The following is a 24265-nucleotide window of genomic DNA, read 5'->3' on the forward strand; positions in this document are numbered from 1 at the left end:
TTTGTAAAATTAATGTCTTTTGTCAAAAAAGCTGGGGTTAAAAAGGAATCTTTGTGATAGACTTTTCCTGAATTTTCAATCAACTTCAGTGATAAAAGGCACTGTAGTCATTGTTTGTGGCTGCTAAAAAAATTTTTATACAGACATTTCCTTAGGTCACTGCCATGATTTTTAGTGATATCAGAATTGAATATAATCCTCTGTCAGTAGAATGTATTGTAGGCCTGGGGCCTGCAATGTATAGCACGTAAGAAGACTTTTGTACAGAACCTTCCCCACCCACACATACAGCCAAAGTCAAGATCAACAAAGGTTCAGACACTGGTAGTAAGCACAGAATGCAGCTCCTCAGTGATACAAGAATCAGTGGACAACCACATCTTCCCTGGATGCTGTCTTGGCATCTCATTTACTTCTACCTGCAACTGAAGGTATGGCTGATTTTTTTTTACTAGGTGTAAGTAAGTTGGGCCCTAGCTATTCCGATGATCAGCAGGGATCCTTCCCCTCCAGCACCATTGTGTGAAGAGCCAGACACTGCAGTCAGGCAAAGGGCTGAAGAAATGGCAGGTCAGGAGCTGAGTGGAGGACTCATCACTCTGCTGAGTACCAGATTTGGGAAGAATTATTCATTCCCTGAGTTTATTAGTAGAACTGAGTATTAAAACTTCTTAATATTCTAGTTGTGCAGTTATCTTTTTTTTTTTTTTTTTTTTTTAGTACACATTCAAAGTTCCCATATGCTAAGGGACTCATGCTTTAACTTGAGGTGTGTAGCTAAATTTCACCTCCAAACAAAATCTTTTTTAAACCTTTTATGAAACACAGGACAGCCTGCCATTCCACCTCCCATTTTGTCGCTCATTTATTCCATTTAAATTTCAGTCATCAGGTGGTAATTGTGACGTGTGTTCAAGGAAGATGGAAAGGGATTCCCTTGAAACCAGTCTACATGTGCATACAGATACTTGGTTTCTACTGGGTATCTCCCTGTCCTCAGAAGATCTGGTCAAACACCTGCATCACTTGCAAGTGAAAGTCACAGAGGAGACAATAAACGATCTTCTGCAAAGTAGTATTCAACCTTTACCATTAAGCAGCTAGGTCACTATGGCAGATTTTTTTTTTATACATATATCATAATTCATAGTACTGTCCTTTGTTTCTGATATTAGCATGACCACAGCTCCCACGAGCAACACAGACCTGCATATGGAATGCTTTTACTTTCATTTTTTGAAAGTAAATTTTATTTCTATTATTAAACTGTTTTTATCTCAGCCCACGAGTTTTCTCACTTTTACTCTTCTGATTCTCTCCCCAGTTCCTCCAGGGGGGCTAGAGTGAGCGAGCAGCTGTGTGGTGCTCAGTTGCTGGCTGAGGTTAAACCGCGACCAATATGAGATAGGCCTCGGTGACAGGGAAAGCTGTGTGAAGCTGGAAGGTGCTGTAAGAGGCGCTGTGCCACATATGAGCTCCCTCTCATGTCCCTGGGATGCACCACAGACAGGCAGTACTTTACTTCAGGCAGCTGATGGGACAGAACAATACTCACTTCCTTTTGTGCAGTATAGCCCGTTGTCGGCTGATGGCGAAGGAAGTGGATCTGAGATTCCACTCTTCCCACCCATTTTTGTGTGTTTGTTATAGGTAAGATGTGATAAAAAGCATCCATTTATGTCTCCTTGTATTTGGAGCTGAGACATGAGACAGCCTGCGGGTGTTATACAGGAGTAGCACATATCCTGGGCTAACCTGAGCAGTTTAAAAATTGCATTGCAAAAAAGATGTTTTAGACACTACACCCAGTCCAAGGGAAGGAAGTAAAAGTTGGGGGAATTCTGAAATGTAATTGTTTTAAAAGACACAACAAGATTGTCATAAGAAGTTGCGAGCACCTCTTTTTACGGTCCCTTTCCCTTGTATTTTCAATTACTTATTTTTCATTACTACAGGTAATACAGAGCAAATGCTACAAAAATATATTATTCTTAGATCTAACAAATATCAGGATCATACTAGCAGTAAGACGGAGTATGCACTAGTGGGTCATAAATGCAGTCCTCAGATATGATACATTTATGAAAGTTTCTGTCATTTTTTTGTCCCATCTTAGTGTTTCCAGAACATCTTGTAGAGCTTGTTGAGAGCATCTGGTTGAGCTCTTTGAGAGCACGTCTGACCTTAGGCATTCCGGTCAGTCCTGCATGCCTACACTGTAGCTTTGCTGTGAAAGACATCTGCAAAATGGCTTTGCTGATTTCCACTCTCCGTGTGCTTCGGCAATTCCAAATCAAGTTAACTTCATTAAAAAAATAAAACTAGTTCTCCTTCAGAATTCATTCTTGGTGAGAAACATCTTTTGTGGAGACATCCTTCAAAGACAATGTGGAAAGTGAGACTGGTGAATGGTGAAGATGAACAGATGTGCAGTAGAATATCTGCTTCCCCACCATGTGCAAAACCTGTCAGCATTCCTTGCTCCTAGGGTAGACATTCCTCATGAATCTTGTGATGCTGTATTTATCATATTTACACTGAAAGGCACCTGAGTGATATTTACTGAGTAAATATTCTATTATGCTACAACATTCAAAACATTCAGGATTGTTTCCAAAAGCAGTTTAGGCCCACAGGGGCTAGAACCTGTTCAGCTTTATTCACTCTAGCTTCCTTTTTATAATTCCTGAGGAATATAGCCCATGGTCGGTACAGAGGTGAGTGCTTTCTAACAGTGTGGTCAAGTATGTGTATTTAAAAGGGGTTTCAATAGATTTGGTGTGGTGATTAAGGCACAAGTGTTAATGGAAACAGATTATCGGAGGGAGCACACCGGGAAATAGGCTTTCTTGAACAGAACCATGCTTTACTTGAGTCCTCTAGTGCAATATATTTGTGTATATACTGTCCCTGTTTTATTGACGAGGCTTAAATCCAAGTCTGTGTTCAACAAATATCCTGCCTCGTATCTTTGGTCCTTGTGATTTTATAAACAACCTCTTTTTCCTGGTAAAGTTGCTTACAGGCATATCATTCTACTTCTGCACACACCCAGGGGTTTGACTACTGTGGCAAAGCTGAGCAATTTAGTGCCCGTCTTGTAACTAAGTGTGTTTGATATCCACAAGGTGTGTATTCCCCCACTTAAGTCTGAATTGAGGCTGATCCAGTGCATATTGGGACTCTGGGCTTCTGCACAAAGCACTGAATCCAAAGGTAATTTCCTCAAAAACCAGAGCAAGAGAAGAATGCACCAGCTACCTTTTTGTAACAATACCACAGAGGACTCAAAATCAAAGCCAGAATCCAATCCCTCAGGAGGTTTCGTGGAGTCTGAATGCCATTTTGCAGGTTAACTCCCTGGGGACTAATAGTTCTGGGAACCTCTGGGTTTTCGGACTGTCCAAACTTCTACCGAGTCAATTTATTAGAAGTCAGGTATTCTGTTCTACCTCTCCATGTGCAGACTTTTGTCACATAGTACATGTAAGGCAGAAGATTGTCGAAGATTGATTCTCTTCAAGGAAGTGGCTGGTCTGCTGCAATTTATTCCTGTGTGAGGTGGTTCCCACAGCTGCCACCCTGCTTCGCTGCTAGGAGCTGCAGTTCCTGGTGAAGAAAAGTAGGCAGGCATCTATGATCACTGGAGCCTGTTCAGGTCCATCAGCATTCCATACACTAAGGCATCTGCACATGGCATGCTGGGGGTAACGCATTGAACCCTTAGACTTAGTGGTTAGACCTAATTAAAAATAGTTACTGATGAGGCAAGAAACTTGTGTTCTATTCTCTCTTCAGTGTAGGAATTGAAATCTACTTTGTCTCTAGTCCAGGGTTAAGGTAAGGGAGAACAAACGCTAAACCTTTCTTGTTTCAGATGTACCACTGTGCAGCCAGAAACATTGCAAGGAGGAGGAAGAACATGATACTGCAACCTAGCAGAGAGCATGTTCTTTTGAAGGGATCCTTAAAAAAAAGAAAAAGAAAGAAGAAACTACTTGAGTAGCTCTTTACACATCATCTGATTAAAAATAGATTTGAATCTGTGAATAGGTTGACATTGTGCTGTGAGACATCCACCAAAGAAGTACTAACCAGAACCTGCAGACTCACACAATTCAGTTAAGTGTTTCTCTGATGTAATAAAATTTAATAACTCTGCTATGCTAACAGCCATACTGCTTCCAGATACTGCACCTAAATATCTCCTTAGTCCCCTTATGTCTTTCTATAATTTAAAGTGTTACAGAAGTTTACTCCTTATTCCCTCTTCAGAATCCCAGTGAATAACTTTCTTTTCAGTTTATAGGTGACAGCTGTTTAAGGTAAAATGTGGCCGTTAGCTGATATTTTAGATATTATGACTTATGCCTTATTTTCAATAGGAATTGAACTGTGAGATCTACAGTCTTTGTTCATACAGCTGATCAGTCATAAATCAAAAGCTTTTTATTATAGATACTAAGCAGCAGAAATTTAATCAACAAGTAAATAGTTACATTTGTTTGGCAAAAGGACCAAGGAGCATTTATTTTAATTATTTGTCATTTTGTAAGCCTTAAGGACTTAGCCAAGAGTTCAGTTTATCTTTCTTATCTTGAGATTGAAATGCTTCTTTCCCCTAACTCACAAAATTGCCAGACAGAAGTGTTCTGCCACACTTTTCACTTTAGGACACTATATGTTACATTTTCTATGAGCAGAATATCCTTTACAGAGATGTCTGGGAAATAAGCCAGTTATAATGGTCTCAGGAGAATCTGCAGGATTGCAGAAAAACAGAAAAGCATACATGTATTTAAGTACATGAATGTCTCAAATTAGCACAGCAAATGGCAATTGACAGCTTTTAATGAATCTTGGCACTAATTTCAGATCAAACTATGTATGAAGCTTTAAATCAAAATATATTTATCTCTTTGTTGACATTAATACAGATCTGAATCTGTAGCTTCTGAATTATGTCTACTTATATTCCATATCCATTTTTTCCAAATTTTAATGCTGTTTGTGTGCTTTTGGCCTATCGGACAACTGCGTATCTCATAAGTGAGCAGAGCAGTGTCATTGTTAGGAATGATATGATCATTTTCAAATCACCCTGTTTGATAATTGTGATGGCAAAGTGCTCAGTTGCAGTTTATACGGGCTTGGCCATGGATGCCTGGTCCATCTTTGAGAAAGATGACCACTGGCAAATATTGATAATATTTTTTTTTCTCCATCTGGAGTCAACCCAAAGCGTTCCAGATGTCAGAGCTCTGACCTACCACAGTGCCAGATTTTGAATGAAAATTCTCAGGAACAGAGTTTATTGGTGGAATATGCAGATACTCTACTATTTATAGAAGAACACTAGTGTAATCAAATATCAACATAAGTACACCTTTAAATGGAAAATCGCGGTGAAAATGTTTTCTATTACCCATTGATATAGCTATTCTGCATTTTGAAAGTCTGTATGAAGAACGAGTACCACAGGTTAATTAAGCATACTTTATCAGATAAGCTTAAAGACTTGACAGTGCATATATTGTAAAAAAGTGAACCCTCCTCACCCCTACCTTTTAGTCAGATAGTGTGCCGGTGTGGAGTTTTTAAAAGGGGAGGGAGAAGATTCAGGAATAATTTCAAACTCTCCTTACCCAAATGTTAAATCAACAAAGAAGCAATAACTAATCATATTTGTTAAAACTTGGAATTTTCACTTCTTTTTGACATTGAAGTATTTCGATATTTTTAATTTTGGAATCCAAAAGAAACTTTTTAATTGTATCACATTATTTCTCATTTTCATTACTCTTATGACATTGTTTTATGGCACATCAGTAGCAATTATAATGTGTTTCATTCCTACTGATGTGTTATAATAGGATGTTTTGATCAAATCAGTTTTTAGGTATGCATTTTATTTTGTGATTGTCCTATTTTTAAATTATTTGGGCTTAATGCTACTTAACATTGATTAAAACATCTAGATCAAAGTGTCCACTGTCTGTGCTGTAGTGAAAAGAAGCTAAGCATCAAATGTACTAATTAGAAAAGCAGCTGTTTTCCTATTAATAACTTAGCTTGAAATATTTTTTTCTAGGGAGATGAAAACATCATCTTATCTTTAGAATTTGCATAGCATACAGCTGTTTATTAAAAACAAACAAACAAACAAAAACCCAACAAGGAACATATTTTTTAAAATGTCAAAATAAAAATTAGTGACATCCAGATTCATTCCCCTATATAAGGTGCTTACCAGTTACATGACTTCAGAAACTAGTTGCTGTTAGCCTTCTCCGTCATCAACAGAGAGACATAGGTCCTTCCAAAAGGTAAGGTTTCATTTCATCTAGATGATAAAAGCAATTGTATTTTTTCCTCAAAGACTATCAGGCTATACATTTTTAGAGCATTTGATATGATTTATGTATTGTAACTGGGAGCACCTAAATAAGATAACCAAGATGTGTGTACACAGTTGCAGTATGCACTGAAAAAACGGTATTGCCACCTCAAAATGTCTGGTTTTCCATAAAAAATGTCCTTGACTAACAAAATCCTAAGTTAGGCTTTTAGATGCCCAAAGGTCAATGGATAATTATTAGAGCCCAGGTTTTTATTTTTCAGATAGAAGTATTATATATTTTCACCGCAGCACAAACAGATAACAGTGACACTGAAAATAAGACATCCCAGTAGTTCTAACTAACAAGTGATGCTAATTTTGAGGGCGCTCACAAGGCATGAGCGGGACAACCAGGGGATCCGGCCTAGCCAGCACGGGTTCATGAGAGGCAGGTCCTGCTTGACCAACCTGATCTCCTTCTATGACCAGGTGACCCGCCTAGTGGATGAGGGAAAGGCTGTGGATGTGGTCTACCTGGACTTCAGCAAGGCCTTTGACACTGTCTCCCACAGCATTCTCCTAGAGAAGCTGGCGGCTCACGGCTTAGACAGGTGTACTCTGCGCTGGGTCAAAAACTGGCTGGACGGCCGGGCCCAGAGAGTTGTGGTGAATGGAGTTACATCCAGTTGGCGGCCGGTCACGAGCGGTGTTCCCCAGGGCTCAGTACTGGGGCCGGTCTTGTTTAATATCTTTATTGATGATCTGGATGAGGGGATTGAGTGCACCCTCAATAAGTTTGCAGATGACACCAAGCTGGGCGGGAGTGTTGATCTGCTCGAGGGTAGGAAGGCTCTGCAGAGGGACCTGGACAGGCTGGATCGATGGGCCCAGGCCAACTGTATGAGATTCAACAAGGCCAAGTGCCGGGTCCTGCACTTGGGCCACAACAACCCCATGCAGCGCTACAGGCTTGGGGAAGAGTGGCTGGAAAGCTGCCTGTCGGAAAAGGACCTGGGGGTGCTGGTCGACAGCCGGCTGAACATGAGCCGGCAGTGTGCCCAGGCGGCCAAGAAGGCCAATGGCATCCTGGCCTGTATCAGAAATAGTGTGGCCAGCAGGAGTAGGGAAGCGATTGTGCCCCTGTACTCGGCACTGGTGAGGCCGCACCTCGAATCCTGTGTTCAGTTTTGGGCCCCTCACTACAAGAAGGACGTCGAGGTGCTGGAGCATGTCCAGAGAAGGGCAACGAGGCTGGTGAGGGGTCTGGAGAACAAGTCTTATGAGGAGCGGCTGAGGGAACTGGGGTTGTTTAGCCTGGAGAAAAGGAGGCTGAGGGGAGACCTCATCGCTCTCTACAACTACCTGAAAGGAGGTTGTAATGAGGTGGGTGTTGGTCTTTTCTCCAAAGTAACAAGTGATAGGACGAGAGGAAATGGCCTCAAGTTGCGGCAGGGGAGGTTTAGATTGGATGTAAGGAAAAATTTCTTTACTGAAAGAGTGGTGAAACATTGGAACAGGCTGCCCAGGGAAGTGGTGGAGTCCCCATCCCTGGAGGTATTTAAAAGACGTGTAGATGAGGCGCTTAGGGACATGGTTTAGTGGGCATGGTGGTGTTGGGTTGACGGTTGGACTTGATGATCTTAGAGGTCTTTTCCAACCTCAATGATTCTATTCTATGATTCTATAATTATTTAAGTAATAAATCTCAGAGTTAATAGTATATACTCATAATAGCATATCTTATTACACAGTACTACTCCTGGGATGCAAAATGAAAAAGTAATTGATTCACTTTAAAATGAAAGTTTAACTTTTTGAAATACCGTTTTTTTCTTAAGTGAAATTATTCAAAATAATTTTTACATGTTCTTGCACCTATTGAGTCTAGCAGCAATAAAACACTTTATGAACAGAGTTAATCATTGTGTGTAGAGGAGAGTTGCAGCTAAACCTTATAAACAGATGTGACTGCTGGGGCAAATTTTATGCTTGTACCTTGCAAGGCTGTCTTTCAGTAGCACTTTCCTGCCTATGTTGTCATTCCCACAGTGGTCCTGTGAATCTTACAGAATCTGTGGAACACACCCACATTGTCTCCTACACAGAGCAGATTTCCTCTCCTACTTTAAAAAAAAAAAAAAAAAAAAAAAATTTGCTTCTTTTTTCCGTTTCTGTTTAATTAGCGAAAAGGCGCCAATGTCAGTGAAACACAAACTATTCCTTGTTAATTAACCCTGATACAGTGACATCTCCAAGAGACTCAAAGCCTAAGCCAAGGCCTATTCTGAGGAGAATATAGAGGTCTCCTATCTGTCAGCAGAAACTCAAACCGTATGACGTCATTTGTGCATTAGTCCTGTTCTATATGGCATATAATTCCTGACCTCAAAGGAAAGATTGATCATGACTTCTTCCATCTGATATTTATGAAATGTTGCCTAGCATGTCTGGCAGAGTCAGTAATACATTTTCCTCCTTTTCTGTTTTGTCTCTTGTTTCTATAGCATCTGAGTTTTGTGTGATTTCTCATAAAACATTCTCAAGTTTCACCCACGCAGGCCATCTGGACTATAGTTAATATTTTAGGACCTATCCCCTTAACTTTGATGTACTTTCTTGTAACTGCTAAAACATGGTGATATCTCTTCCTTCTGTCTTGAGAACCTCCCCCTCACAAACCCAGACATATCAGAGGAACCAAGGGCTTGATACTGCCAGCAGCTGAAGTCTTTAAAATCTCTTGTATATTTTTTCAAATCTGAGAAAATCTATGAAGAGAAAAAGAAATCTGTGAATTCTCAGCAGCAAAAATCTTACCATAATGAAAAAAGTAAAGTCCTAAAGTATAAAACATTGTATTAAAAAATAAGTTTCATGTTAGTGGTTTCTGGAGTGGGTTTGTTGCATTAGATTATGAACTCAGAAATGGTACTGTGATGAACAGCACAGGTACTGTGTGATCCACCACACTGGATTCACTAATGACATTGTCAATACTATATCTTGATCCCAGTCTTCACCTGGAGCTTATTTGCTTCTCAGGTTCATTGAATTTCGTCTGAGTAACTGTTTTATGAACCAGCAAGCTCTGTTCTACACCTACGATTGGAACAAGTGAGGAATGGAAAACTGCATTTTACTCTGATTTAATCCGGAAGAATCTCTTAACTAGCTCAGTCATTTTTGAAGTGTTCTCAGGGTCTGATGTTACTATTTGTCATTCTTATAATGTGAAAACAAGCTTGAAAGATAACAAAGGTCGGAGAAATGTTTCTAAGAAACAAATTGACAGCTCTCACAATACTTGTAATGACATGTGCTTAGTGTAATAAGACACTTACCTGTGATCCCGTCCTCCTGAACTTCTAGGATTGTGTTGAGCACTGCAATGACATTTCTCTCTTAAGGATGGACCCATACAAATGTTTCATGGTCTGTCTTGTAGCCTTAGCTAACTGAACCGTGATTGCTTGCTCCTTAGGCACAGGGACTGATCACAAGATTGGAATCTTATTCCTCTTCCCTGTCATCTGCGTGACTCAACCCAGAGGAAATGCTCAGTCACAAGAATATGGTTTGGGCAGTGACGCATGTGGAGTTACACTAGGGTCTAGTGGGTCACTCATGACCAAATGAGGGCCACCGAGACACAAGCAGAAGCTGCTTGGGACTCTTCAGATTGAGAAAAGAGAATAAAGGCAGAATTCAGTTCCCTGAACTCCTGTGTCCAGGGGAGCCTAGATGCTCCAAGAGTCTAAGATGTGTTCAGGAGCGCAAATGTATGACACAAGGCCTTTTGAAGCAGCATCTGGAGATCAGGGGAGATGCCCAAGGATGTCCCACAGGCACTAAGCATCTGTGTTTAGGCAGAATTGAACTCTAGATTTTGTTGACCCTGACTGAGATCGTACTTAATTATCGCATATAGAGACCTGCATTTAGGTCTCATAATCTCTGAATTTGACCCAAGGAGACTGTAATAATGGGGAGCTGAAGGGCTGTCATGGAAGAGCCACTGGGCTAGGAATCCCTAAACTCTGATTGAGAAAGGTTACTACAAGGTGGGGGATTCACCCCACTTCTATGAGAAGCATATGAAACTAGATAAGGTGATAAGATTCTCTGAGACTGATATCTTTGTGTGTTGAGAGAAGATCAAATTCACTTTCTCTCCTGCTCTCCAAAAGTTGTATTGCAGCTGCGTATATATAGTTCTGTCTTTTGTGTGTGTAAAATTTATTATAAATTATAGAAAATTCCTTGACATTTGCCACAGTTTATTTTTCCTCTTTTGTTGTTTGTTTTCAGTCTACTGCAGAAATCTGATCACCACAGCACTGCTTGCCAAAATATCACAGAAACAGGGTAGGGAGAGTAATGGTGATCTTGCCAAAGAATTTAGATCCAATATGCTGCACAGTGTACAGAGCGCTCTGCCTCCAGTAGACAGCGACACACTGATTCGTTTTTGAACTACTGCATTGTATGCATCCCTAGTTTGTGTTAGGTTTAAATATATTTGCACTGTTAATCAGAATGCTACACAGTATAATGCATTTAGGTGTCTGCTTTGCCACTAAGGGATTAAAAATGTTTTAATTGGCTAGTTTGGAATAATGATCCTAAATTCCCTGTCTCATCCTTTTTCCCAGCTTTGCCATAGTCATGCAAAACTTAACACTGGAGGATGAGCACAGATGTACAAAAGGATATTTTAGTTGGGATTATAAGAATAGATCACAAAACAAACATAAAGTATTCCCTGAAAGGAAGTACAGAGGACTTGAAAGTCTGCAAAGGTGTGTGGATATGTTGACATTAAACAGAGGATCAACATATATCGCTGTATGCAAAATCCTCTACTCTTGTCAATTTTCCACTTACCCTGCTGAGAAATACCCTCATCCTCCCCAAATCTTGAAGAAAATACTTTAAATCACTACATTTTCCACTATCCTTTCAGAATGTTTATGGTTGAATGAAGGATTGAAGGATCTCTAAAAAAAACTTGGTTTTAGTCTGATACAAGACAGGAATGTTGACTTTTTAAGGAATACACATTTCACTTTCCTGAAGAATCTCACTGTTTCTGTGGTGAGGTGTTTCAGGGAGAGATTTTTCACATTTTATAATGTGTCTTTGAGGCCAGGAACTAAATCTCAAGGATGTAACAATCTGTTAGGCTGGGAATTTTTGGTTTTGCACTGAAAGTGAGTGGAATCAAGGTTTAAAAAGCTGAACTAATTTGTGCTGATACATGTTTGTGTTGCTTTGCATGAATGCATTAGAGGACTGTCTAAGAACAATTCTGTTTTAGAAAATTTTACCTTTAGAAAATGTGCCCCTCTCTGCAGTGGGCATAAGGACTAAGAGCAGTGGTGGGCTTTCTTCTGTTTACATTTGAGCTTTGTTGAAGACCACACTTGCTTTTCTGTGTTTGCAGTGGATGCCTGTATGTTATTTCTACAGAAGAATGCTGTGTATGTTCTTGCTTTTGTTTTCAAACAGGGCTATGAGAGAATAAAAACCCTCCTGCATTCTTCTTACCTGACCTACATATTTATATATTCCTCCTCTACTCCCACTCCCCACAGTTGTCCACTTACTACTTTCTTCTCAAGTCATAGACAAAGGCTAAGCAGAGTAATTTTAAATACTGAGATTTATTTCCCATACACAACATATTTATAAAGATTGCTTGTTAAAAGTAATCTACTGTGCTACATTGCTTTTTGGACTGATGTGAAACATGACTGCTTTCTTAAGCAATAAATTCTCAAACGGAATACATAAAGCAGACATAGTATCTCACTGGTGAACACTGACTATTCAGTTCCTTCAACTAGCAGTTGAACTTCCCATTTAAAGCTCATGCTTTGTAAGTCAGAATTATCTCTTTTAATGGATGAAATATCCTAAATATTCCATCTAAAAGCATGTTGCCTCTTTGATGTATTATTCATTTAAGTTTAACTGTTTTCACAATCAGTCTTAGGAAATCACTGTTCCAATTTTTATTGTGAGTGTGAGACTAACCTTGCTCCAGAGTAGCTGCCTGTCAATCAGATGTCACTCACAGATGCCCCTGAACAATCTTCTCCTCTAATTAGAGAAGAAAAAGTAACAGTTTAGATTTGTCTGTGGACTTCAGCGCTGACTGATGTGGGTTGTTTGTTTTTTTTCCTTTTTTCCGTTATGTAGACTACTGAACTTTAACTATAGGCAAGACTGTTTTTTAAAATTTATAATTAAAACTCACATCACCCTCTTCATGAGATATTCTTCTGTTGTGGCAATACAAGCATTATTTTATGGAAGATCATTATATTTAATAGAGTTTTACTAGCACACAGAAATATTTCAAGCTTTTTTTTCACAAGAAGGTTTAATCTAATTAAGGTTATGTCTTTTTTAAAATTTGTTCATCTATAAACAGTATGCTTTCAATATAGGTATGAATATTCAGAATTCAGGATACATTAAGTTACTGCATTTAAATAAAAATAGATTCTTACATGCATTGATGATTTAATCTGAACCTGTCTCCTACCTTAGAGAAATGTCTCAGGAATGGTAAATCCAAGTTATTTTTTTCAGTACCCTGAGGAAAGCCCCTGGCTATTCTTACACACTTTCAATCATGCTAATATTGCAGTTGCTTTTATTTGAAGAGTAAAAGGGAGGCAGTGAAGTAGTCATTTTTCAAGTTTACAATTCCATTCCAGTTACAAATCTTACTTTTACCTGCTACTAAGCTTCATGTAGGTGCACGCCTCTAACCATTTTAAAACAGCAAAAAGAAATCAGATACTATCGGGTTACTTGCTCAAGGCCTTTAACTAGAGTTATTTTAAGTGTGTTTGTTTTTCACCCAGCACATGAGAGACGGAAACACACTGTTTTGCATTGTTACACCTTACAAGATGTGTGATCCTATTCATCATTCCCTCTTCCTATCCACGTTGCTTCAAGGAGCTGGCTTTAGACTTTCATGGGGGTCAGAATGAGACCTGCCTGGCTCTTGTTATCCACAATAGCTCCAAGTGCTACTCCAGCCAAAAATCCCCCATGATCACCTTTGTGCTCAAGGGCTTTGAATGTTCTAAGCACAGATATTCTTGCTGCCATCTCTTCTGCCACCTCCATTGCTTTTCTTTAGCATATGTTCAGATGCTGCAAAGCAAGCTTGTATTATTATATATGCCTAAGCCTGAGCTCTTAAACATGGGTCATCTACATGACCCAAGGTCAAATGTATTTCAGCTGGGTCACAACACTTGGTTCTAACATTTTCATTCACTGTAAGGATTATCTAATTATAAGAACAGTCCCACTGCCTTCACTAGTATTGCGTATGAAGTAATTGGCAATTCAGTAGAAGGAAGGAGTGTATGATTTGACCCAGCACATTCCAAGATCTTGTAAGTTCAAAAAAAGTTAGTATGAGACAAACAGGATTTTAACAGAAAAGGAAGTTAATAATCAAGATGATAGTCCTGGCAGATGGTCAGGGGAAGTTGAGAAGATAGGGCTAAGAGTGTTATTTAAGGGGAAATGGCACTTTTTGGTTGTAGTTCTGGACAGATCATTGATATTAAAATAATTGTTATTGGAAATAAAACTCATTTGCAAAGAGTCTCAGAGTTGGAATAAACACTTCTTTCTGTATCTGACTTGAATAGTAGAAGTGAAAAAAACCAGACAGTGGGTGTTAAAGAAAAGGCATGTTCTCCTACAGGGTGCTAATAATTGGATTCTGCTATCTGTAACTCATGAAGGCTACTTTCTTGGAGTGCCACACAGGAAAGCATACCTGTATATATACTACCTCATGCACTAGGCTGCTTTTTATAAACATTCACCCACAAGCACAGACACTAGATTTGACCAGTCTTATTATTCCTAGTTCTGCAGGTATTACAGTTTGAACTCTGAAGATATCCTTCCTGTGGCTAGCTCGGTGAGACAGAATACAGCACTACTTAGTATAGTAGCTTCCATGCTTCTTTGTCTTATTCCTAATAGATGCAGACACTTTAAAGATAGATTAATTTGTCTTTTTCTGAAGACTAAACATGGAGAAAGATGTTTAGCTGGTAAAGCTTTAGCAGTTTCATCTGGTTTCCACTCTGTATTTTTATAATAAAAATGAAAGTCAGAGTGGAGAAAAGAGCATGGAGAAAGAAAGAGGAAGGGAGGAAAACAGAATACATTTTCAGGAGGGACTATGGGAGTTCTCATAAATGCAACAGGTCATTGCTACTGCTTGGATCATCACCAGGAATTTACATTTTTATTCCTGTAAAGCATGAGGTATCTCGCATGGCAGTGTAAGGTTTTCCTTGGGCATTTTAATGCTTTTATATCTTTCTTTCTGCATTATACATGCTTAGTTATTCAGGGACCTAGAACAGACAGCTGCAGAAGCAGAGGGGAAAGTCATGCTGTTTATCTGACTTGCAGTCAGTTGGTAAAAGGTTTGGAACTGTTTCCATTATGAGTAGCTTTGTGAGGCAGAGACTGGCCCAACCTACATCTATCTCTGTGAATTATCTTTGTACAAAATGTTGTGGGGTTTGGGGTTTTTTTTCATACAATAGTACAAGAAGGAAAAAAAACCCAAACCAAAAAACAAAAGCCATTTACACTGATGGGTGCTATACAGAATCCTAAGACGCACAGAGGCATTTTTAAGACTGTAGTTGAAAGTGTAAAATACACAGTTTAGACAAGTAGTTCAGCTGTTCGGCAACACTGAAACCTCTTTAATATGACCGATTACTTTGGAGGCATCCAGAAAATTTTCAGAAATCAGTGCTGGAAACATGATAGATAGTTCAGAGTTGTCATCACAGAGTGCCAGTATAACTTCAACAGGCAGTCATGTAAAAGCACTTGGCTACTGTAGCAAAAATAACGACTTTGGTTCACTCTGACTTTCATTTTTATTATAAAAATACAGAGTGGAAACCAGATGAAACTGCTAAAGCTTTACCAGGCTTGACATGGAATTGTTGGTATTTATGTGGATTCCACTTAAAATAAAAGGTCAGGCCAGACATGCTTGAAATTCAGTCCTGACTCTGAAAATATTTGCCAGTTACAGTAAACCTGGCTCAATTTTCTGGTTTGTGATGAGAAATTCAAACATTTTGTCACTAAATTCAATCCTAGATACTACACTGAAAGACAGACAGAGGTTTTTGGGTGGGTTTCTTTTGGTGGAAAGCCTGTGTAAGTCAGCAAAGCACCACATATTCCCATCTTCTCAAGGTGACTTGCATAACTTGTTTCCTTTGTCTTTGACCATAGGAATGAACCAATGAATAATTTTATTTTATGTGCCATTAGGGCACAGTTGGAGATAGACTGTCCCTTATTCTACTCCCTCCAGAGTAAGACAAATTAAGTGGACTGTGTTATAATTGCTCTAATAAACCAAACATTCTCAGGACATATTCAAGCCATCCAAGAATTATAATAAGATATATATGGTCATATGAAATGTAGTGTTTCTTATGCTTTGGATTATCTGTTAATATGCAGTCAGGAAAATGATTTGTCCTCTTGAGCAGAATTCTGTGGAGCACACGGGAGCTTGGGCTTCCATCATGTAAACAGTCAGATAACATACAGTAGTACTTTAATCTCTGGTACTAGATGCCCACTCAATATCTCAGAGCTGAACAAACCCAAGAGTTCTCCAAACTTACAGCCAGAACATCTGGCTCCTTCAGAAGGACGCAGAACCTGTTGTCTGAAGCACTGGGGAGAAATTCTGACTTCACTGAGGTCAGTGACAAACAGACTTGTGCAATGGTACCTAGAACTGACGTGACTCCTGTGTAGAGATGGACAGAAGAGAAAATCTTGTACTATGTGATTGGTACACAGGCTCTCTTTAATTTGATGCTGCTGCAAATTTCCCAAGTGAAGGGAAAAAAGGAACAAAACAATGCCAACATGCCTTTCCCAAGCTTTAAAGCAGTTTTGTGTATGTAGTTATTGAATTAACAGTTTTTCTTGCAATTTATTGACCTAATGAATATTCTAGAAATTGCTGCCAAACAGTCATCAAGAGCACCATTTTTCTTTAAACTTGCCTATCAGGGATGTGGTACTTTTCATGGTTTGAACTATTAGTATAAATAGTAAACAAGTCCTTTTTATGGTCATTTTGGGAATCCCTCTTTTCTCTTGCTTGATCTGTCTGGTTTTCTGGGGAGTGATTAATTTACCTGTAATGAGGAATGAAAGGGGAAAAAACAGGAGGTGGAAGGGTAGGTGTGCATTATCTTCCTCTTCTCTGGACTGTTCATGCTCTCTCCTATCCCCTCTCTCCTTTTTATCTGTTGTTCCTATTACCTATCTTACTTCTTTTCCATGCCTTCATTAATAAATGATTTTTAAACTTCCCTGGCTAACCTATGCCTTTTTTTTCCCCTCTCATTCCATTTTCTCCTGTCATTGTTCAAAGCGGTAAATTCACCTCCTGTTCTCTAATCTGTTCCTCTTCCTGTCATCACTTTATTTCAAGCCTGCTCTCTGCCCTGCTTCAGCATTTTTAAAATGCATAATTGTCTCCCCTCTTCTCTCCTTCTTTTAAAGTGTTGATACCATATTCACACAGCAGGGATGTGCAAAGTGGAGACAGGGATAGCAAGTTAGGAAGGAAGCTTTTATATCCATAAAATGACAAAGCAGCAGGTATCTGCAAACGAATGTGGTTGTACCTGAATTCTCTCTCCATCCTGGGAAAAATATGGTAGAGAAGCACACTATGAAAACACCGAACACACAGTCCATCAGCAGTTTACACTGTTGCTTTTAGCTGTGGGCCATTCCAGTGTAATTCAGGAAAGATGGAGCTACGTCAGCCTAATTCTTAACACAATAGTAGTTTACTTTCAAACCTAATAGACCATAAAACTTTTGCTTTGTGTCTCGCTGCTTAAAAAGTTGTGTTCTCTTCTAATGGGAAGAAAAATAGGGGGCATAGCGGAAACCCCAAGAAAGAGTATAAAGGGGAAACAGAACAATTAATAGAAGCAAAACTTTAAAATAATTTCTCTTGCTGAATGTATATTTAAAAAGGGGAATATACCACAATAATCAACCAGGTTTTTTGCCTTCAGCCTGTCTGAGGCCATGTGGTTTGGAGATCTGATCACTAGTCCGAAAAGGAAAGGCTGTTTGCAAGATTTCTGGGGTGTTTTTTCCTGGAAAAGGTGAGAGGACAAAAGCAGAAATCTATGACATACACTTTATGCTTTATAAGGAAAGTATTCATCTATCTATCTGTCTGTCTGTCTGTCCATCTATCTATCTTTCTATCTATCTTTCTATATACATATATAGAGAGATCCATATGTTTCAAGCTGTCACTAAATTGATTTGGAGGTAGGTATTTCTTTCATTTACTGCTCTGAGGGGTAGGTTAAAAACTCTAAATTTAATATGCAGCTTGAACTAAGCGAATTGGATTTTCTTATTTGTTTTGCTCTTTCACATTCACTGCTCAGTATTTTCTGGAGTTATGCATGGTATTTCCATCAGTAGTAGCAGTTCTGACTATCTGGAGACAGAACAATGCCAAAGCAGAAGATAGTGTTTGAACATTCAAACAGCATTTTGTAAACAATCATGCTTGCTTAATACCCTTCAAAACATTTTTTCTTGTACAGTATCTGTGTAATGTTGAAATCATTTCTCAACTGATATTTTGGGTGAGCATGAGTAGCTGACTCCTTGTTGTATAAATCAGTCATTACTTTCTCATTTGTGTTTGTGCTATCTTCCAGTACTCTTGTTTTCTTTAGTAGTGTGAGCTTTGGTTCTGTTTCTCTTTCAAACCACTGTTTCCATTCCATTTTCTTTTAAACAGGTTCATCGGGCAGTCCTTTGCCCATTTTCATTCTTTTGGGTTTTTTTCTGCTGCATAACTAAAACAATTTTCTGGTTAAATTGACTATTAATAAACATTATTTACATTGATTTGCACTTGTAATAGCATCGCTAGAGGGCAGTATTGATTAAATTAGGCGCACTCTAGTGCTCATTGGAAACTGAAAGGCAGAAAAGGACGTATAAACGTCCTTGCATTTTTAATAAATGGTCATGGCTTTCATGTCCATTTTTCATGGTATCCTATACATAAAAAGTAATAGTCATCTTAATAGCCATGTGTATTAGGTATTGTTATATGTAACTTTAATGCAGGTAAAAGAACATTCTGTGATATTATTTTTATGAAAAAGAATGTGCATGGAGCTTTGTAGAAAGTAGACGGCATTGAAGTTATTGTAAATTATCATTTATATTCATTACCTTATTAGAAATAATGATTAAAGTGTTATTTTTTATAATAAATAAAAATATAGGTTTGTTCATATGTTGCTTCTCAGGGAAAATGTTTGCTGTGAAAAATAAATATCTTCTCATTCATTAACTGTCTCCTTGAAAAATCTCAGTACAATATATTTTAAAATAATGGACAGCAAAGATAACCAGGATTGTAAATTAAGACACTGACTCATTTGTTCTTATTGATTTACAGGTGTCCTGACAAATGCAGCAACACAGAATCCTCGTAGGAGTGGTTTAGGCTCTGTGTGAGCTACTTAACTTAGTCAAGTTTCACTGCTGTGGATCATCATCCGTTATATGTCATCAACTCAACTGTCTGTTTCTCTGTATCTCATGAATGACAGCATAATTCTTCTACATTATGAGCTAAAGTTTGTTCTACCATACTAAGGATCACTGGACTAAGGAATATAGAAAAAGAGATATGCTTGGGCATTAGCAATACAAAAAAGTTCATGGTTAACGTTTCATCTGCGTTATACACCACTGCTGGACTTGCTGTTACCTACATGTTTTAATCTGAAGAGTCTGCTACAATGAAGAGTATCATCCCAATCAGCCTTAGAGAAGACTGTTTTGCCTATGGGAGGACACTGAGGTGCAAAAGAGAAACTCTTCTTGTGCCCTAAACTGTCTGAATTGCTTTTATTTTCTTATACTTTCAGTATATACAATAGACCAAAGAGCAAAATCTATTTTAAAGTGGACACAATCTTACTGTTAACAGAGTTATGTCATTAAATTGTAGGAGGTCTCCACAAAGACATGATTCCAGCTTTCACAAAGCTGAGATGTTGTTGTCCAGCAGAAGTCTTTATGGAAAGCTGCAGTAAAAACTAACTCAGAGACCTGCTCTTGAAACGCCACATTCAAGAGAACATAATGGAGCACTGAGAGAAAATGACCTATGTTTGAAAAACTTGGACAAAAAGAACACAAACTGTCTACACGGCACCTTTATTCCTCTGTACTTAGATTGACTTTCTCGTACTAAAATCATTTTCAGTTTTAACCAGTTAAACATGCCTCTTCTACAGTTCCATTTTTGATAGTTAAAGTTGGATAATACAGTATTTGCAAAGAGCATGTTTGGTCATCTGTGGCCTATGTCTCATCTGATACACCATTTAGCACCAGAAAGCAAATTAAAGAGAAAACAAAAGTAACACTTGTTTGAAAGAGATCATTAAATGTATTTTGAAAAGCCTAAAGTTATATATTTAACAGTTTTTATATGTTGTATATTTGTAGAAAATCCTATTTAACAATTAACGTGATAACTCTGACAGTCATGATGAGTGGTTCAGAGTTAAGTTGTGTTTTATTACTTCAGTTGTCTCTGAAGTGACTGGTGTCGTTTGCTTTCTTCCATTGGGACATTCTGGATGTAAAGCATGACCAGAGAGGACTGTGTAGAAAAAGCAAAGAATAATGTTGTTTATATTACATAAATGCATTCAACCATTGCACTGTTGGAAGGCATTTTTTATTTTGTTTTTTTTTTTTTTTGTCCTTATGTACTGATAAAAATAGAGTGTAAAATACTTTACTCATTGCTCTTCATAGCAAGGTTTGGTTTTCTTTCTTTCTTTCTTTCTTTCTTTCTTTCTTTCTTTCTTTCTTTCTTTCTTTCTTTCTTTCTTTCTTTCTTTCTTTCTTTCTTTCTTTCTTTCTTTCTCTTTCTTTCTTTCTTTCTTTCTTTCTTTCTTTCTTTCTTTCTTTCTTTCTTTCTTTCTTTCTTTCTTTCTTTCTTTCTTTCTCTCTCTCTCTCTCTCTCTCCCCCCCCCCCCCCCCCCTTTTATGTAAGGGTCAGTTTGAAGCTTGTTCCTTGATCCCATTTTCAGTGTTTTACCTCATTGTTAGAAAGCCCACTTTTTTGGCGTTATTGAAACTTTAGCAAAGACAGCATAGATGAGGGGGAAATTATGATAAAACAGAGAAACAAACAAAACCTTGTTCCCTTTTACTGTACCTTTTGGTATGTAAGTTTGGTACGTATTGGTATGATGCAATCAACAAGGGAGCTTAATTTCTTCCTGGCAAATATATTACGGTTTCAAGTATACTACCTAATACTCCAATTAACTCTTAGTGTTATGCTAGTTCTATTCTACTAAAGAAAAATATATAGAGATTGTTCAAGTGACCATAGATGAAAGGGACAAAAATGAAAAGTTGATTAAAGAAATTATTTTAAAGCCTGCTGTAATACTGAGGCTTATTTAATGCAGAGGTTGAAGGAAACATGAGCTATAGATCATTTTGTCTTCAAGTAAAATAAATATATACAAAAGTCTTATTTAATCTTAGGATTTTGACCGGTGTCAAAGTAGCAATTAAAGCCCAGCCACTTGCAAAGTGTTATGGACTGACTGCACTATAAATGACCGATGTCAGGTTTAACATGTCATGCAATAAACGATGGTAAATACATTTACTGTACATGTAGACCTCCAGAGCCAGATCCCTCACTCTACCAACTCTCTGTTTTGATTTATTTTAAAGGGAGTGTAGTAGCCTTATTTAGTAAACACAGAACAATTAAAGATGTTACATCATTTTTGTTGCTTTACAGTATTCAGTTTTGTGTTGGTTCAGCTAAATTATGAAAAATAAAGAAAATCCTTTTATAAGTGAGACTTGTTCTCTGAGCATGACGTCACCAAAGGAATTTCACTAGATGATAAGTAAGGTGGGGGCACAGAGAGGAAGACTTAGTGACGGAATGGGAAATTGAGGACATGGGTTGTGTTTTGAAATTGAAGTTTTACCCTTCCTTTTTCAGGTCTTGGGTACCTTCATTCTGGTATGCTCAGTTATAGAATAGATTAAGGTCATTTATTTTCTGGAAACCAGATCCCACTAGAGGATCTAAGAATGGACATCTGAAATCTTTACATCTGAAATCATACCTTTCAATCAGTTCTGAATATGTAAGCTTATGTCTTTGTTTCCTGAGTACTTTAAATGCTCAACAAAAGGTAGATGTACATCGTTTATAAGGCCTACTCTGGACAAGAAATATCAAAGACAAAAGATTCTGATTATTCATCAGAGACGAATTCTAGTTGCTGAGTCTCCTGTGTACAACAGACACCTTAAGGCACTTAAAATGTGTTTTGTACTTTTCCCTCCTCCCCCAAAATGTACAGTTTCAAACAAAAAAAATATACTGGCTGCCTTTGTCACTGTGAATTACTACTCTAAGAGCAGTGGTGAAATGTTTCTCTCTCAGGAACAATATGTTTTCAGAATATTGTGAACTTCTAATTTTACAAAACTAAGTTACATAAAAAAATTGTTTGTTTCTGAAAGTATTTTATGTGCCTCTTCCAAAGCAGCATTTGAAACACAGAAGAGAATGTCTTATCTGAATGCTATTAAATATCCTTCATTTCTCAGCTTGCAAACAAGTAACTTTTTCAAAACACACTTGAAAGGGAACAGAAGAATACAGAAAAACACATAATAGACTAATAAAAACAACCTCTAGAAATGCAGTAAACCTTTAAACATGTTTTGAGAAAAGCTTCTCTGTAGCTTTCTGTTAACCCAGGCAAGGACAGATGTAACCACTGCTTTAAACATCTGGGATATCAAATGGAGCAAATATTAACACACTATAGCAATCAATATGACACATCATTCACCAATTTCATAATTATGCTTTTAGCTTTTTTTTTTTTTGCCAATTCATTTCTTTGCAGTAGCTCAGGTTTTATGCATTTTTATGCATGTGGTATCCTCAATCATTCACTTGTTTACTGAAACTGTACCCACATGCTGTTGCATAAATCTTTAACCCAGGCACTTACTATCTAATATAGTGTATTCATCACAATCGTGAGTACTAATTACAGTTTCCAGAAGAAAATAAAGAATTCAACACTGTGTCTGAAGAGCCTGTATGGCTATGAGGAACAGCTGAACTCGAAGGTGGTAAATTGATTGGTTGACAGGAAAATCACAGCACCGACTGACTGGGCCACTGAGCTAGCGGAAAGAAAAAAGCACAAGCCAACACTGGATGTAGACACAAGAAGCCAAAAAAAAAAAGAGGAAAAAAAAAAGGAAAAAAAGAATTGGAATATTTGTTCAAGCAGAAAAAAAACAGAACCAGCTTTCATCACATAAACCTACATATATGCAGTATCTTTCCCAATAAAAAAATACAGAAGGCGGCATTTGCTTTTAAACCTCTTTGTATGATTTATATTAAGAATAACATATACATGAGTAACAACCAAAGACCAGGAATGGGTTGACTAGGGGTGTTGCGTACATCTCCACACAAGCAGTCACTCCTCCCAGTAAAGGGACAAAGTGAGAGATGACAGGAAAATGGAAGCCTTTGTCACACAACCTTCCAAGATTTAAAACAGTTTCAGATGAAAGGTTGGATCAGTAAGATGTAGAATAGCATTTTCTATGAGGTTTGGAAAGGACCTAGTGAAGACTGGGTTAGAACCACCATGAAATAGTGGAAAATAGCCCCAGTTTCTGATTGCCAAGGCAACCTTTAACAGAACAAGCTTAGTCAGAGGAGAATTCCTCTAGTGGTGAGAATCCTTGGAAGGTAAAAGACCCTTTAGCTACCATACTGCTTCCCAGGGAGCACAGGCAGCAGGTTACCATCGCTAAGGCTTGTAAGAGCCACTCTCTGTCAGTATAAATTATATTAGCCTGCAGACCAGCTTGTTTTTCAAGCAAATTCAAGATGGGCTAAGGGTAAAATGATTTCCAGGTATTTTCATTCCTCCTGCTCCAAACATGCAGAAAACACTTCCCAGACATCCCAATAATTTTGTGGCTGGAACTGGGTAATGATTCTCTGAGAAGGATTAATGCAAATGAAAGTGATTTGCCACCTTTGTGGTGAAAATCATAAAAGCCTGAAGAAGGTGGTGCATAGACTTAATGCAAAGAAAAGAAGTAACTTGTGGGGTTTTTTTCTTCTTTCAGGTATATTTTATAAATGACATTTTTTTATTTATCCCACCCCCTTCAAAGGGAATTGATGTCAATGGAATGTGGAACTGTCAAAGCAGTTCAGCCAAGTGCTTCCTCTCGGTTGATGCCATGTCTTAACTGGAGTCTTTTTAAAATTATGGGGTTCTTCAGGTGGCAAAATATATCATAGCCCTCCCTGAAGTGAAGTTTCTTCTGGCCTTCCAGTTATTTTTTGGTGTATGCTTCACACCCCAGAAGAATGCAGTCTTTATATATATTTTTTCCTTATGTAATTACAGAAGTTACTACTAAGTAATTATTTTTTGATTCTTTTATCTACTTTTTTTTTCTAGCATCACAGAATTGATGCTACATTGAAGCAATGAATCTCAGACTGGGCTTAGGCAAATAAGGATGGACAGAAAACATCTGATTTCAAGCTGGGGCCTGAATAAAGAAAGGAAGCCAAGATAGAAACTGAAAAGAAAACAAGATCAGAGAAAATTAAAGATTTTTCATTTCAGAGTATTTAGTATTTAATAAATATTTTTTAGTATTTAATAAGTGCTGGGGAGCCAAAAGGAGTAAAATTTGAAACAGGGAAATAAC

The 24265-nt window shown here is 38.0% G+C and overlaps 1 protein-coding gene across 5 annotated transcripts in view; it reads left to right on the plus strand.

The window, feature by feature from the left end:
* TAFA5 (TAFA chemokine like family member 5) overlaps window positions 1-24265 on the plus strand; it is a 537936-nt gene that overhangs the window by 430980 nt on the left and 82691 nt on the right. Inside the window, exons 4-5 of one of the 5 annotated variants that reach the window (XR_012994564.1) lie at window positions 17476-17568; window positions 18897-20172. The exons of 3 other annotated variants lie outside the window; for them this stretch is intronic. Coding sequence is in view for 1 of the 2 variants with exons in the window: in XM_076329106.1 (XP_076185221.1) it covers window positions 18897-18905 (9 nt within the window). In the remaining variant the exon portion in view is untranslated. Of the gene's footprint in view, window positions 1-17475; window positions 17569-18896; window positions 20173-24265 lie in introns of those variants that run through there. One more of the 5 variants, XM_076329106.1, reaches the window with a different exon arrangement.

The sequence above is a fragment of the Aptenodytes patagonicus genome, chromosome 1 (genome assembly GCF_965638725.1).
Source record: "Aptenodytes patagonicus chromosome 1, bAptPat1.pri.cur, whole genome shotgun sequence".
NCBI lineage: Eukaryota > Metazoa > Chordata > Aves > Sphenisciformes > Spheniscidae > Aptenodytes > Aptenodytes patagonicus.